Here is a 14887-nt window from a genome sequence, read left to right as displayed (position 1 = left end):
ACACAGCAAAAATTGGATTCAAAAATTGGAACTACTACGCGTATTCCCAGGTTGCTGGATGGAAATGAGTTTCCTGAGTGGAAATGGCGTTTTGAACTACATGTGAAAGTTAAAGATCCTAAAATATGGAGATGTATTCTAAGAGGTCCTAGGGAGATTATGTTTGAACGAGCTATTGATCCAGGAGTTAAAGTCAAGAAGCCTATTTTAGAATATACTAAAGAGGATTTTGCTATTGTCGAGGAAGATGACAGGGCTCTTTCCTATCTGACCATGGCTCTGGGTCCAGACATTGCTATGGGATTTCGTACTTGCAAATCAGCTAAGGAAATGTGGGAATCATTGATCGATGTCTATGAAGGTAATGAAGACATGAAAGAGAGTCGAAGGAACTTGTTGAGGCAAAACTTCAACAATTTCAATTATGTCTATGGAGAGACTATTGATAATAAAATTCAGCGGTTTGTGAAGATCGTTACTCAGATGGATATGGAGGAAATCGCTCCTAAAGCTACTCAGAATCGACAGCTTCTTAATGCTTTACCAAAAAGCTGGGATAATCATGTTGCAATGATCAAAAGAACCAAGGATCTTGCAAGATGCACTTTGACTGAGATGATTTTTCACATCAAGGCATGTGAGCTAGATGACAAGCAGAGGGAAACTAACCACAAGAATTGATTGCATTCTTCACACAATAGTCTAAAGAAAATCTGGAAATTGCTGCATCTGTTATAAACTGCTTAAATGCCTTTGTTGCAGGAAAGATGAAACCTCCTGGATGGTCTTTGAATGATCTGCATCAATTTCATCCTGACGATGTAGAAGAAATGGACATTACGTGGCAGATGGCTATGGCTGCCTTCAGAGCACATAAGTTTGCACAAAAGACTGGAAGAAACAAGTGGTTCGTGCATAAGAGTTGGGGATACAGGGATTACATATGCTATGTTGTTGCTCGGAGTACCATGCTAATGATATGTTTTCGACATCTAGGATGAAAACGAGTGGACAGTGATCGAGCCATTGCCTTTGTATGGCTGGGGACGCGATGCTGATGGTGGAAGATATATCAGTCTGATATTTGGCACCAATCTCACTGATGTTATAATCACTGGTATATTATATTTTGAGTAATTAACTTTTTAAACATTTGTCTTTGGTTGCAAGTTGCAAACTAACAATTGTTATTATAAAAAATGTTAAAAGAACCATTTTTATTCTCATATTTGATAAGCCTGACAAAATGTGCGGGTCAGGTCAGGTAACGGGTCATATTCGATTAGGGGTGTTCAAAAAACTCGCAGCTTATGGCTCATACGGAAAAAGCTCAGCTCGGAAAAAGCTCAATCGTAAACGAGCCAGCTCGACTTGGCTCGATTTGTAAATGAGTCGATCTTGAGCTACGCCGGGCTCGGCTCGTGAGCCGGCGCGAATATTTTTATTTTATATAAATTATTTTTAATTTTAAATGTATTAAATAAAAATTTTGTGGGCGAGGGTTGAAGTATTATCATTTTAAGTTTAATTAATCAATCAGATATAAAAATATGAGAAAATAAACAAAAATTATACATGCAATACTTTTAACATGCCTGTCGGTCTTTAAAATATTAGAAAAAAATAATACATATTAGATATATGTGTTTTTTTGTTCTTATTTTTATGTTATCAATAGTTGTAAAAAAATTAAAAATAAAAAAGTTAACGAGCCGGCTCGAACATTTTTTGAGCCGGGCTCAAGCTCGACATTTTAGCTCGAAAAGATAAATGAGCCGAGTTGGCTCATATAAGTTCGAGCTCAAGCTCAACCTGGCTCGGCTACAGCCCTACACTGGCTTTGGGTCTGTTGTTTGACATTAGTGATTGGTTTTGAAGGAAACAACGGGACGATTAATAGTCAAGGAAGCCCGTGGTGGGTGAAATATCGCGCAGGCCAGTTAAAGTACACCCGACCATACTTGATAGAACTCATGTACTCAGACGGCATTCAAATATCAAATCTTACTTTGATCGATTCTCCTTCATGGAACATTCATCCAATATATAGCAGGTTTGGCCGACACGCTTTAATCGTGTGTCGTTTGTGGTTTTCGTTTATAGAATGTAGTTGATTCATTTAGTTTAGTTTTGTTGATGCAGCAATATAATCATTCAGGGAATTACAATTCTTGCACCAGTTAAATCTCCGAATACTGATGGAATCAACCCCGGTAATGACTTATGTATAATTTGACTCTTTCAGTCAAACTTAACTCTTTTTAATTTGAAATATGTTATGCATTTGATCTTAAATGTCACCCGATCTTCTGTTTTTAGAGATGTTTACAACGCGTAGACTACGGATTCAATTTTCTAAAACTTTGATCTTGTTAACTCTGATTATTTTCGAAGTCAAACTCGGTACATTTGACTTGAATAATACTTTGACTTTAGGGATAAAAAAATATGATCTTGGTAAGGTTTGTGACAAATGTTTTTAGTAGTTATCTAACTAATTTCTTTTTCTTAAAGTAATGTAAATTAACTAAGCTTAATTTCAAAGTCAAAGAGTAATATGTTTGACTAGAATGAACTTCTGTTCTTCAGATTCTTGCACAAACACACGAATCGAGGACTGTTACATCGTGTACGGGGACGACTGTGTAGTCGTGAAGGGCGGTTGGGACGAGTACGGGATCACGTATGGTATGCAACTGGTTCTTTCTTTATGTGAACTGTAAGCATATATGCATATACTTAATAACTTAAATTATATGTGCCCCTTGAAAGATTTGTTCTTACGATGTATATCTTTGTTGGAATGCTAAAAAAGGCTAATTTACCATATTCATATATAGTAATCTGCACCTCTGCTACTTTTTGCAGCCACTGGACAATGAATTAACGTTATTGGTTTGCATCTACCTGGTGTTATTGATGACATTTTCTCTTTTATGAGGCCCTCTTGGTGGCTTGGTGCTATTTTCTCAAATGAAGTTGTCTCCTTATATCGTTGGGCTCCAACCACTCAAGGTAAATGCTTTCTGATTTCTTTATATATTTATAAATGATTTATTTCTTTTTGTGTTAACCTGCGGCTGCGATTTCTGTAGTGATGTTATAGCTCTGCGAAATAGCTCTGCATGACAAGGAATGATAGATTTTTTTTTCATAAATTTAAATAGCTATGCTAAACTTGTTTTGCTAAACAGGGCTCTAGATGCTTTAATTCACACGTCTTAATGTAAAAAAGTGTTGAGGGCTGCAACCTGGATTGTCGAACAGTCAAAATGCCTCTCCAACATGTTTCTATATGCACTAGGAGGAAGCATAATCGTTGCCAAAATTGTCGAGGAGCGTGGTGGATATTAGAGAACCACATAAACACCTGTACAAAGCTTGATTATACTATACCTTGTTGCAAGTGAGTCCACCGTTCTTTATACTACATGAGTTAGTTATGTGCCATCAGTGTCAATGTTAATGGAACGACAAAAAGGCGGGTTGTTGTGTGCAGGAAATATAGTTCATTAAATTTTTTAATTGTTTTATGTATGTTATTACCTTATATATAGCTGCTTGATTTCAGTTTAAGTTGAGTAGTAAAAGATTATGTATGTTATTACCTTACATATAGCTGGTTGATTTCAGTTTAAGTTCACCAGTAAAAGATTAGTCAACTTTAGATTGTGTCTTGTGGCATATGTGGTTGAAAAGAACTATTTTTAAAGTATTTTTCAGCTTACTTTTGTTGTTTATATTTTTGGTAGGTACCTGCACCAGAGCTTGTGGCCAGGGATTGGCCAGGGATTTACATGACAGTGTATAAACGTTTCACCATATCTATGGTGGTAAGTCGAATGTATTTTTTTTCTTTAGCAAAGAGCACCATCAATATTATCTATACTTCTAGACTATTTATTAAGCAATTAGGAAGGGCAAGATGGTCTTTTACACAATTTTCAACATGTACAAACTTTTAAAGCTTACTGTACTCAAAGCTCAAAATGTTGAAAGCGTTGTAAATTGGTGAGCCCACAAACAAACTTACAAAATATGTCACTTACAAAATTTGATGACATAATTTTTTTAATCCGACACCAACTCTTCCAAGTTATGATTTTTATATTCTTTTGATCAATGGTGATTCTTTTCCCTGTTTCAAAATCCATTTTTGATGTACCACAATTTTCTGCACAAAAATATGGCATGTACATGAGGGGCGCGCCTCAGAGTTTATTTTTCACCAAAAAAGCGTGCCTCAGCTGCGCCGCTTTCTGTACAGTTTGTGCCTGCACGCCTTTTATAACTAAGCTGTAGCTCGATTTTTGTGCTATAAAATGGATTGTAAGGTGTATAAAATTGGATTATAAGGTGTATAAAATTGGATTGTAAGGTGTATAAAATTGGATTATAAGGTGTATAAAATGGATTGGAAGGTGTATAAAATTGGATTATAAGGTGTATAAAATTGGATTGTAAGGTGTATAAAATTGGATTACAAGGTGTATAAAATGGATTGTAAGGTGTATAAAATTGGATTATAAGGTGTATAAAATTGGATTGTAAGGTGCTATGAAAATGGCACTGTGATTCAGGGGCCATGGATGTTCATCATCTGTGCTCTTTCTATACAGGTTGTAGCATTCCTTTTGTATTGGTTGCTCTAGAAAAACAAGAAAGGAGTCTGATGTATTTGACACCAATTAAACACACCTGTAATTAAACAAGAGTAAATATGATTTTACCCTTATCACACATTCGGTAAGGTTACAAAATTGCAATTCGGGCCACATGTTTTTAAGTTGGGCTCTAACACCGGCTATGGTTAAATAGTCACCTTTTAACAAAACCCTATGGACTTCGTTAATTTACTCAAAATTAAATACATATGAGTAATTTTTTCGTCCCTAAGGTCTGAAAAAAATATTGGTATTAGTCAAAATATTTTTTCCTCGATTTTAGCATTTTTTTTATTTATGTTTCATGTTATTTCGGTCCTTGAGAGTTGAAACTAACACTGTTTGGTTATGTTTTTAAAAACTATCACATAAAGAGTCTCATGTAATTCACTTAAACTAATTTAAAAACAAAATAACTAAATAAATCCCTTTAAAATGCTCAGCCTCCGTGTAGTTTCTTTTAAAATTCTTCTTTACTCTGGTCCAAACACATTTTCTACTCACTAAAATAGCAATTAGTGACTCCATCCCCTTTTGGATCATCATCCCAACTTTGACAACAACCCTTTCTAACTTCATTCATTTCCACTCCACAACAGAAGCCATGACCCACTCGCCAAACTTAACTCAATAAGGAGATGGTTGTCTTAAGTGAAATTCACTAGCCATTATATACTTATGGTAAAACTTAATAAGTTAGTAAGATGGCAAAATGGTCTTTCTACATGAATGCTAGTTAAATGGATAATACATGTAAGAAACTAAAACCCCATTTTATTAAACTGATTTCGCTTAAATTTTCAGTTTTGCTACGACCAAATGACCATTGTTTTGCATCTAATTTTAGAGGGTCCACGGTCTAGGAAATTTAGGGAGTCTTGATTGTTTTTTGGATTTCACAGTTGATAATCTATGTAATATAGTTGCAGACTTGCAGGTTGCAACTGATCTTTGAAATGTCCTTTAGCTAGAGATGCATTTTAATAATTAAGAAAAAAATGTATTTTAATAATTCTTACTATGACCTATTGGCTAGAGATGCATAAAAGGGTTTTTTAGAACCGGAATCACGCCCGAGTTTGGTCAACAATAGGTACAGCGCATGTTCGGGGTGTTAACCTGGTTTTGACAGGTCTGCACCATTTTCTTTTCCGTGTTTTGACCGGGTAGAGGTGGAACCGGTTTTGATGTTTCCGGTTCGGATCCTTTTTCTTCGGCCAGTTTTAAACTGGTTTATACGTGTGATTCGCGTAGGATAGGAATCGAATCCGGGTCAGCTTGAGTGTAGAATCTATGACAATTATGCTACATCGATTGCTCTTGGCAACAAAAATAAAAGTTAGGATTATCTTTGGTCGAACTATTACTATGAATTATTTTTTACCGATAGCTCACAGTTTAGATTATTAAACCTATTTTTTCCTATCGTTAGGATTATCTATTTTTTATCGACCATCGGCGCTACCGCCTACCAACGCCACTACCACCTCCGACCACCGTTGTCGCCACTGCCAACCACTGCCACCTATAGCCGCCACCACCCGCCGCCGCATCGCGCGGGTCTCCTACTAGATTGACGTAATCGAGGTAGTGCAACTTTGTGTAGAGTAGATTTGTTGTTGAAACTTGTAGCTTTGTGAAATTTGAGTACAAGTTTCAACAAGTCTCAGTTCATCGACCGGATTAAAGTTGAAATTTGAGGTAATGTAGCTTTGTGTAGAGTAGATTTGTTGTTGAAACTTGTGATTTGTACTCTGAATATTTTGGTTACACCTACAATGTGTTGGTGTGTCTAAACATGTGATTTGTACTCTGAATAATAGTTATTTTCTTTACTTTTTAACTTTAATTATTTTTTTAAAATCACGGGTTGGGATAAGATTGGTGTCAACTGGTATCGAGCCAGTACTGGTATCCAAAATACCGGTATGGTTTTGTTCGGTATCGGTACATGAAGGTAAAAACGACACTAATACAGAAAACACCAAAAGTTGGTGCCGAATTGATATTGGAAATCTTTTGGTTCGGGAAATTCAGTGCTGCTATCCGGTACCATTTGCTCATCCCTGATCACGAGTACCATAAGAACAACAACGGTATCATACAACTTTTTTTGTTGATTTTCTTCAACTTTTAATTTTTTCTTTTTTTAGTTTCATAGGTAGGGATGAGCTCGGTGCCAATCGATACAGAATCGGTACTGATACCGAAAATACCCCTTACGGTACCAGTATATAAAGGAACATTAATGAACCGGTACCAGGAACGTCAAAAGTCGGTACCGAATTGGCATAAGCATTCACCATATGTTAACCATCGATCTTTAACATTTGTTCTTTCTCTCCATAAAATTTTAATTGTTTCATTTAAATTTTAGCAAACAATATTATTAACTATCAACTTTAAGTTAATAATAATAATAATAATAATAATAATAATAATAATAATAATAATATATGTAAAGATATTTGAAAATTCACTCTTCAACTCTTCAAGTATAGTTTAGTAACAACGCTTTAGCTCGTTTTCTCCATAATCTAACAAATAGAAATCAAAGTAATATATATTGTAAACATATTGGTGCATTTATCGACTAATTAGTAGGATATAAGATTAGTATAAAATGCACCGATCAGGTTCGTGGATAGCCATGACGTTTCAAATGGATGCGAACAAGACCATCACAAAGGTTCGTTGGTAACTGCCATTCCATTTGAGCCATTGATGACCCTTGAGAACATCACTGTGACACATCATTTGAACTGAACCATTGCATAATTCCCCGTATATAATGGGAGTTGTGAGCCTAAAAACAGAGCTAAGCACCCTCAAAATAAAGGATTAAAAGGAGCTAAGCACCCTTAAGTGCAAGTGAGATGCTCGTAACCATGTATGATGAATATAGTGTGCCGTTTTAATCGTGCACTTTGATGGTTTGGTAGGTATTCGTGCCCATATGACCTGCAAAGCACAAATGACATACTGCTTGGTGTATCATCTAATAATCATTCGGAACGACCCTTTGATGATGACTAAATAAAGTCTCAAATGACAAATATGCTATCTACGACCCTTGAAACCTCTCACATTCTCCAAACACATACACATTCATTATCAAAAACCAGAACAGTTGCAGCCTTAGCTCTTAACTATATCAGAATGGGTGATCGACATACCCTGACAGTAGGGGTGCAAACAAGCCGAGCCCGAGCTTCAACTCTTTTAATTCTAAAGAGCTTGAGCTCGAGTTTGGCTTGCCTTAAGCTCTACGTGTAAGATTAAATATATTATGTTTAATATTTAATCTAGTAGCCATTATAATCATTTACATAATATAGATCAAAATATATAATAACCTATTAATTAATTAGTTGGTAATTGTTGATGGACCATATTACCCTTATTAACTAATTAGGTTTCCTCCAGGGTGCTTATATAAGGAGAATTATGTAGAGGTCATTGGGTTACACACTTAATTAGAAAACCTAATGATAACATCATCATCATCGATCTCCTCTTTCCCATAACCGATTCCCTTGTCGGTTTTCTTAGTCCCCATCATCAGTTAGCACCCTAAGGAGGAACTAGATCACATTGACAATTATGTCGAACGGGATGTCATCTTCTCTGACTGGATTCTCCACTGCACCGTCTGCTGCAACAGGTATGTTTACATGTTTTCCATTATGAATAAACAGAACTGAATCAACATGTGGTATCAGAGCATATGTTGATTAGTCAGTTTTGTTTTCTATCCGTAAATCTGGATTAAAACTGGAAAACAGGTTTTAAAACGATAATTAAATTCGTTTTCTGTCATCCAAAATCATTAACTGTTCGTTTTCTGTCATCCGGAATGGCATCTCGGATGACATGTTCATTCTTATGTTACTGTCCGAAATCATAATGTTCAAGTATTGTTTAAATGATTGATAAATTCCCAGATTTCGGATATAGTATTAAGGTTATTTTTATTTAGGGTTCATCATGTTCTTAGTTAAAATTCGAAATTTCCTTTATGTTTTGGAATATAATTTGAATTGTGGTATGTTTTCCTATTTTTGATCAAATTTTATCTAATAAGGTTTTCGAAATCTGTTAATAGGATAAACATATTATGATTTTCGAAAATTTCTGATAAAATTAGATCAATGATAAAATAGGAAACTCTATCACAATTCCTAAGATTTCGAATTTTCTGTTATGTTTTCACATTAACAGTTGTAACAGCTTGAAGAACACATTACGGATGATCATTACGGATGATCATTCCGGATGAACATTGTTCGCCCATTACGGATCAGCAACCGTCTGATCATTCTGGATGAACATTGTTCACCCATTACGGATCAAGAACTGACCATTTCGGATAAATCTCGGACTAAGCATTACCATCCGGAATCCATCACGGATCATCAAGAACTGACCATTTCGAATGAATCTCGGACTAAGTATCATCATCCGAAATCATCCGAAATAACTCGACTTACACGTCTTGGACACATCTGAAATCATTCGAAATCATCCATTTCGGATAGTCCGAAATGATTCGAAATTAGTCATTTCGGATGAATCCAAGACGTGATTCATCCGAAATCATGAGTGTTCATAATATTTGGCAGTTAATGTGAACTAAAATTTTGGCTCGGGGCTCCGCCCCGAACCCCGTGCGGGGGCACGCTGTCCCCCTGCACCCCCAGCGAACTCACCGTGGAGTTCAATCCGCGCTAACGGGTGGTTTGCTATTAAATAATTGGTTTTTGTAATTACTTAATTAGTTAATCAGAATCAGATAATGTTTTACAAAACCAAAATGGCTTAACTTGAATGAGTTTTGATGTATCATTTCTGGCCAAAGCTGACTTGATACATCTATTTATCATTCAAGTATTACGAAAGCTATGTTAAGTGTGCATCATAAACATGAATATCTTAATATCTGGCCAAAGCTGATTTAATTCTTTCATAGATGGCATACTTAACAAGCGCATAACTAAAGTGATTGTCTCAATTTCTGGCCAAAGCTAATTTGTTACAACCACTTTGCACATATGCTTAAATGATTACACTTCTGGCCAAAGCTGATTTGTCTTCATTCAAGTAGAATTTTAACTAAGTCTATTATTTTGATGTTAGTAATAGACAATATCACAGCTTCATAATATAAAATGGTCATTATTTATGCCTGCCTTAGTTTAACATGCCCTTAGATCACATTAGAACTTCTTCCTAAGTATCATAACTTGCTCATCTTATTTCCACTATCAGCACCAAATCAGGGGATTCCACCTTTGACTGGTGATAACTTTGCTGCATGGAAGGATGCCCTCATGCTTACACTTGGATTGCTGGACTTTGATTATGCTCTAAGAGAGAATAAGCCAGCGGACCTTACCACTCAAAGTACTGCTGCTGAGCAGATAGTTCATGAAAAAAGGACTAGGTGTAACCGCATGTCTCTGATGTTCATGAAGCAGTCCATCAGTAATGCAATCAGAGGAGCTATTCCCGATTCTGAAGATGCTAAAACCTACTTGGCTTCTGTGGAGGCGCAGTTCAAGGGGACGTCTAAAGCGCATGCTAGTACCCTTATCCTCAAGCTGGTGACAACTAAGTATGATGGGAGGAGCGGCATTCGCGAGCACATCTTGATGATGAATGACATGGCCAATAAGCTGAAGGGGCTGGAAATGGAAATCAGTGATGGTTTTCTCGTTCATTTCATCATTACTTCGCTTCCTTCGTCCTTTGAAGCATTCAAGATCAATTACAACACTCAGAAGGACAAATGGACGATGATTGAGCTGGTCGCTATGTGCGTACAAGAGGAAGAGCGTATGAGGATGGATCGCACTACCGATGTTGCTAACTTCACTACCTCCAACTCTAAGAAGCGGAAGAACAATCATCATAGGATGGATGCTTCGAAAGTCCAAAGGCCTAATCCTAATACAAGTGCACCTTCCAGCTCAAAGAACTCCTTAGGCAGAATCCGCTGCAAGTTCTGTAAAAAGACAGGACATATGCAGAAGGAATGCCCTGACTTTAAGGAGTGGCTGGCTAAGAAAGGTAACGATTATTTTATGATACTTGAGTCCTATAATTTAAGTGTTCCTGCTAATTCTTGGTGGTTTGATTCTGGTTCTATGGTTGATGTTACCAATTCAACTCGGGGATTCCTTTCAATCCGGAAGCTGGAAAGAAACCAAAGAACGCTTAAGGTTGGGGATGATCGAGAATTAGAAGTGAAGGCCATTGGAACATTACAATTAGTTATGAAAACTGGTTTATGTATTAAACTTTATGATACCTTATATGTTCCTGAGGTAACTCGGAACCTTGTATCAGGACCAAAGTTAGACATAGACGGTTTTATTGTTTCCCATGGTCATCGCAGACTCTCTATCCTCTATGATCCTGTTCTTTATGGTACTGGTATTCTGGATGGTGGTCTCTATAGATTAGAACTAGATGATGGCTTTTCCAAATCTTTGTTGTCATATAACATTAATGAATCAATCACAAAGATGAAAGAGAAACGAGACTTAGAGACTTCATCCATGTTGTGGCATCAGCGTTTAGGCCACATTTCAAAAGAACGATTAAATCATCTCGTAAAGGATGAAGTCTTACCTTCTCTCGATTTCTCTGATTTCGGAACATGTGTCAAATGTCTTAAAGGTAAAATGAAATTGGCGAATAAGAAAGGTGCCACTAGGAGCTCTAATTTATTAGAACTCATTCATACTGACATTAGTGGTCCCTACCAAATCGCTGGCATAACAGGACATACTTCATTTATCACCTTCATTGATGACTATTCTCGTTACATGTACTTGTATCTTATTAAGGAGAAATCTGAATCTCTAACAACTTTTAAAGATTATAAGGCTGAAGTTGAAAAGCAATTAGATCGTCAGATTAAAGTTGTGAGATCAGATAGAGGCGGTGAATATTATGGAAGACAACTGATGTGGGTCAAGCTCCTGGTCCATTTTATGAGTTTTGTAAGGGCCAGGGGATTGTGAACCAATACACCATGCCTGGTACACCACAGCAGGATGGTGTCGCTGAAAGAAGAAACCGTACCATTATGAACATGGTGCGCAGTATGTTAGCCAACACTAATTTACCATTATTCCTTTGGACTGAAGCGTTAAAAGCAGCTGTTCATATACTCAATAGAGTTCCTTCTAAGTCTGTCCCTAAAAATCCTTATGAACTTTGGACAGGAAGGAAACCGATTCTTAAATATATAAAAGTATGGGGCTGCATTGCTGAAGCAAAACTTTACAATTCTTTCCTAAGGAAACTTGACCCTAAAACAGTTACTTGTTTCTTTATCGGGTATCCTGATAATTCAAAGGGTTATTGTTTCTATTGTCCTTCCCATGTCACCCGTATTGTTGAAACTAAGCGTGCCGCGTTCCTGGAGGATTTCAAGGTCACTGGGAGCAGTACCAACACTTATGAAAAATTGCAAGAAGTACAAGACGCGGGGGGGAAGAGACTCGTCGCTTACTATTACTCCGATTACTCCTCTTGTACCCAATGCAACTACTGCACCTGAAGCTATTGCACCAACTCCAAATTCACCTCTACAATCAGAACCCATTATTCCTCATGACGAAGGCACATCAAACGCTCAAAACCAAGACAACGCTGAACCCGATAATCCACTCAGAAGGTCATCTAGGCAAAGAAGGCCTACTAATTGGGATGATTATGTTACCTACCTGACTGAAATGGATCCCGGAAAGCTCAATGATCCTATCTCTTACAATGAAGCCATTAGCAGTAATTAGTCTTCTGAATGGAATAAATCAATGATTGATGAGCTTGATTCCATGAAGAAAATGACGTTTGGGATTTGGTAGAATTACCCAACGGTGTCAAACCAGTAGGATGTAAATGGTGTTCAAAACAAAACTGGATCCGAATGGGAACGTTGAACGCTATATAGCGAGATTGGTTGCAAAGGGCTACACTCAGAAAGAGGGAATTGATTATCAAGAGACGTTTTCACCTGTCTCTCGTAAAGATTCATTAAGGATCGTCATGGCCCTAGTAGCTCATTTTGATTTAGAGTTGCATCAGATGGACGTTAAAACTGCTTTCCTTAACGGAGACTTAGACGAAGATGTTTACATGAAACAACCTGAAGGCTTTAAACCTGAAGGTCAAGAGCATCTAGTCTGTAAGTTGAAGAAATCCATTTACGGGTTAAAACAAGCATCACGTCAGTGGTACCTCAAGTTTGATGAAGTCATGAAGAAACAAGGTTTTATGAAGAATCAAGTGGATCAATGCACCTACCTCAAGATGAGTGGGAGCAACTTTACTATACTTGTCCTTTACGTAGATGATATTCTATTGGCAGGTAATAGTTTAGACATGTTGCATGAGTCGAAGCGGTTACTCTCGCATAACTTCAACATGAAGGATCTCGGAGATGCTTCTTACGTCATTGGCATCGAAATTCACCGAGATAGACACAAAGGGATCTTAGGATTGTCTCAAAAGGCTTACATAGATCGTGTCCTTACACGTTACAACATGCAACAGTGCAAACCCTCCGTCGCTCCAGTAGTTAAGGGAGATGTTTTCGGTTCATTCCAGTGTCCGACAACAGAGGTTGAGAAGGAGCAAATGAGCCAGATACCTTACGCGTCAGTAGTCGGGAGCCTGATGTATGCTCAAGTCTGTACTCGCCCAGATATCACTTATATTGCTGGAATGCTAGGTCGTTATCAGACTAATCCTGGCCTAGATCACTGGAAAGCAGCTAAGAAGGTGCTACGATATCTGCAAGGGACGAAAGACTATAAACTGACTTATAGAAGAAGTGATCATTTGGAAGTGGTGGGCTATTCTTATTCTGACTTTGCCAAATGCAAAGATGACAAGAAATCCACTTCGGGCTATATCTTTATGTTAGCAGGCGGCCCTATCTCATGGAAGAGTTATAAACAACAGTTGACCACAACTTCCACAATGATGGCAGAGTACATTGCTGTTTATAACGCAACCTGTCATGGAATGTTGCTTAGAAATCTAATCACTGGACTCAAAATCGTTAATTCCATTTCTTGACCATTGAAGCTTTTCTGTGATAATTCAGCTGCCGTTAGTTTCTCGAACAGTAACAGTTCGACTGGAGCTGGTTTATATCTCGATACAAAATATATGTTCGTACGTGAACGAGTTGAGGAAAATAATCTTTGTATCGAGTATATTAGTACTAAAGATATGCTTGCGGACCCAATGACTAAAGGTCTCCCTCCTAAGGTTTACGAAGAACATGTTCGGAATATGGGATTTAGTAAAGACCTTATTTGAGCATATTGTACTAGCTTATGTTTTATAATTAATGAAATTTCCTCAGTTTGATTTTGTGTCTCTTAGAATATGTTCAACCGGTATAATGGCATATAGACAAATGAAGTTACAAATCAAACAAAGGGCTTACGCGTATTTTGATCATGACGATTAGGTTTTAAATTAAGGCTATAGTATGACTAATGGGGGTCCTGAGTCGCATAATGATTCAACGGCTGTATTTCTCTGCTATAGTACTTGTTTAAGGCTAAAATGTATGTTAACTCCTGATCAGGCTTATCTAATACTCATGGTAAATGATTACTCGGCTAAGTGGGAGAATGTAAGATTAAATATATTATGTTTAATATTTAATCTAGTAGCCATTATAATCATTTACATAATATAGATCAAAATATATAATAACCTATTAATTAATTAGTTGTTAATTGTTGATGGACCATATTACCCTTATTAACTAATTAGGTTTCCTCCTGGGTGCTTATATAAGGAGAATTATGTAGAGGTCATTGGGTTACACACTTAATTAGAAAACCTAATGATAACATCATCATCATCATCGATCTCCTCTCTCCCATAACCGATTCCCTTGTCGGTTTTCTTAGTCCCCATCATCAGTTAGCACCCTAAGGAGGAACCAGATCACATTGACAATTATGTCGAACGGGATGTCATCTTCTCTGACTGGATTCTCCACTGCACTGTCTGCTGTAACAGGTATGTTTACATGTTTTCCATTATGAATAAAGAACTGAATCAACACTACTCCTAAAGTGAAGATTCAAGCAACAAATTAAATCCATGTCTAAGGGTTTGGAAGATTATGAAATTAAAGTCTTGTGTGTGGTGCGAGAGTAAAACAAATATTCTTGAAGAAAGAGAGA

General features: G+C 37.0%; 1 protein-coding gene across 1 annotated transcript; it reads left to right on the top strand.

Moving 5' to 3' along the window:
- The first annotated feature begins 767 nt into the window (after window positions 1–767).
- LOC110908417 (probable polygalacturonase) lies at window positions 768–3225 on the top strand. Its single transcript, XM_022153355.1, has 6 exons — window positions 768–950; window positions 997–1117; window positions 1879–2053; window positions 2143–2213; window positions 2590–2719; window positions 3195–3225. Exons 1-6 carry the CDS (start codon window positions 768–770, stop codon window positions 3223–3225), a joined length of 711 nt encoding a protein of 236 aa, XP_022009047.1.
- The last annotated feature ends 11662 nt before the right edge of the window (window positions 3226–14887 follow it).

This window comes from Helianthus annuus, chromosome 14 (genome assembly GCF_002127325.2).
Source record: "Helianthus annuus cultivar XRQ/B chromosome 14, HanXRQr2.0-SUNRISE, whole genome shotgun sequence".
NCBI lineage: Eukaryota > Viridiplantae > Streptophyta > Magnoliopsida > Asterales > Asteraceae > Helianthus > Helianthus annuus.
The sequence above is the reverse complement of the archived record's forward strand: the minus strand, read 5'-3'. Positions and strand labels throughout refer to the sequence as shown.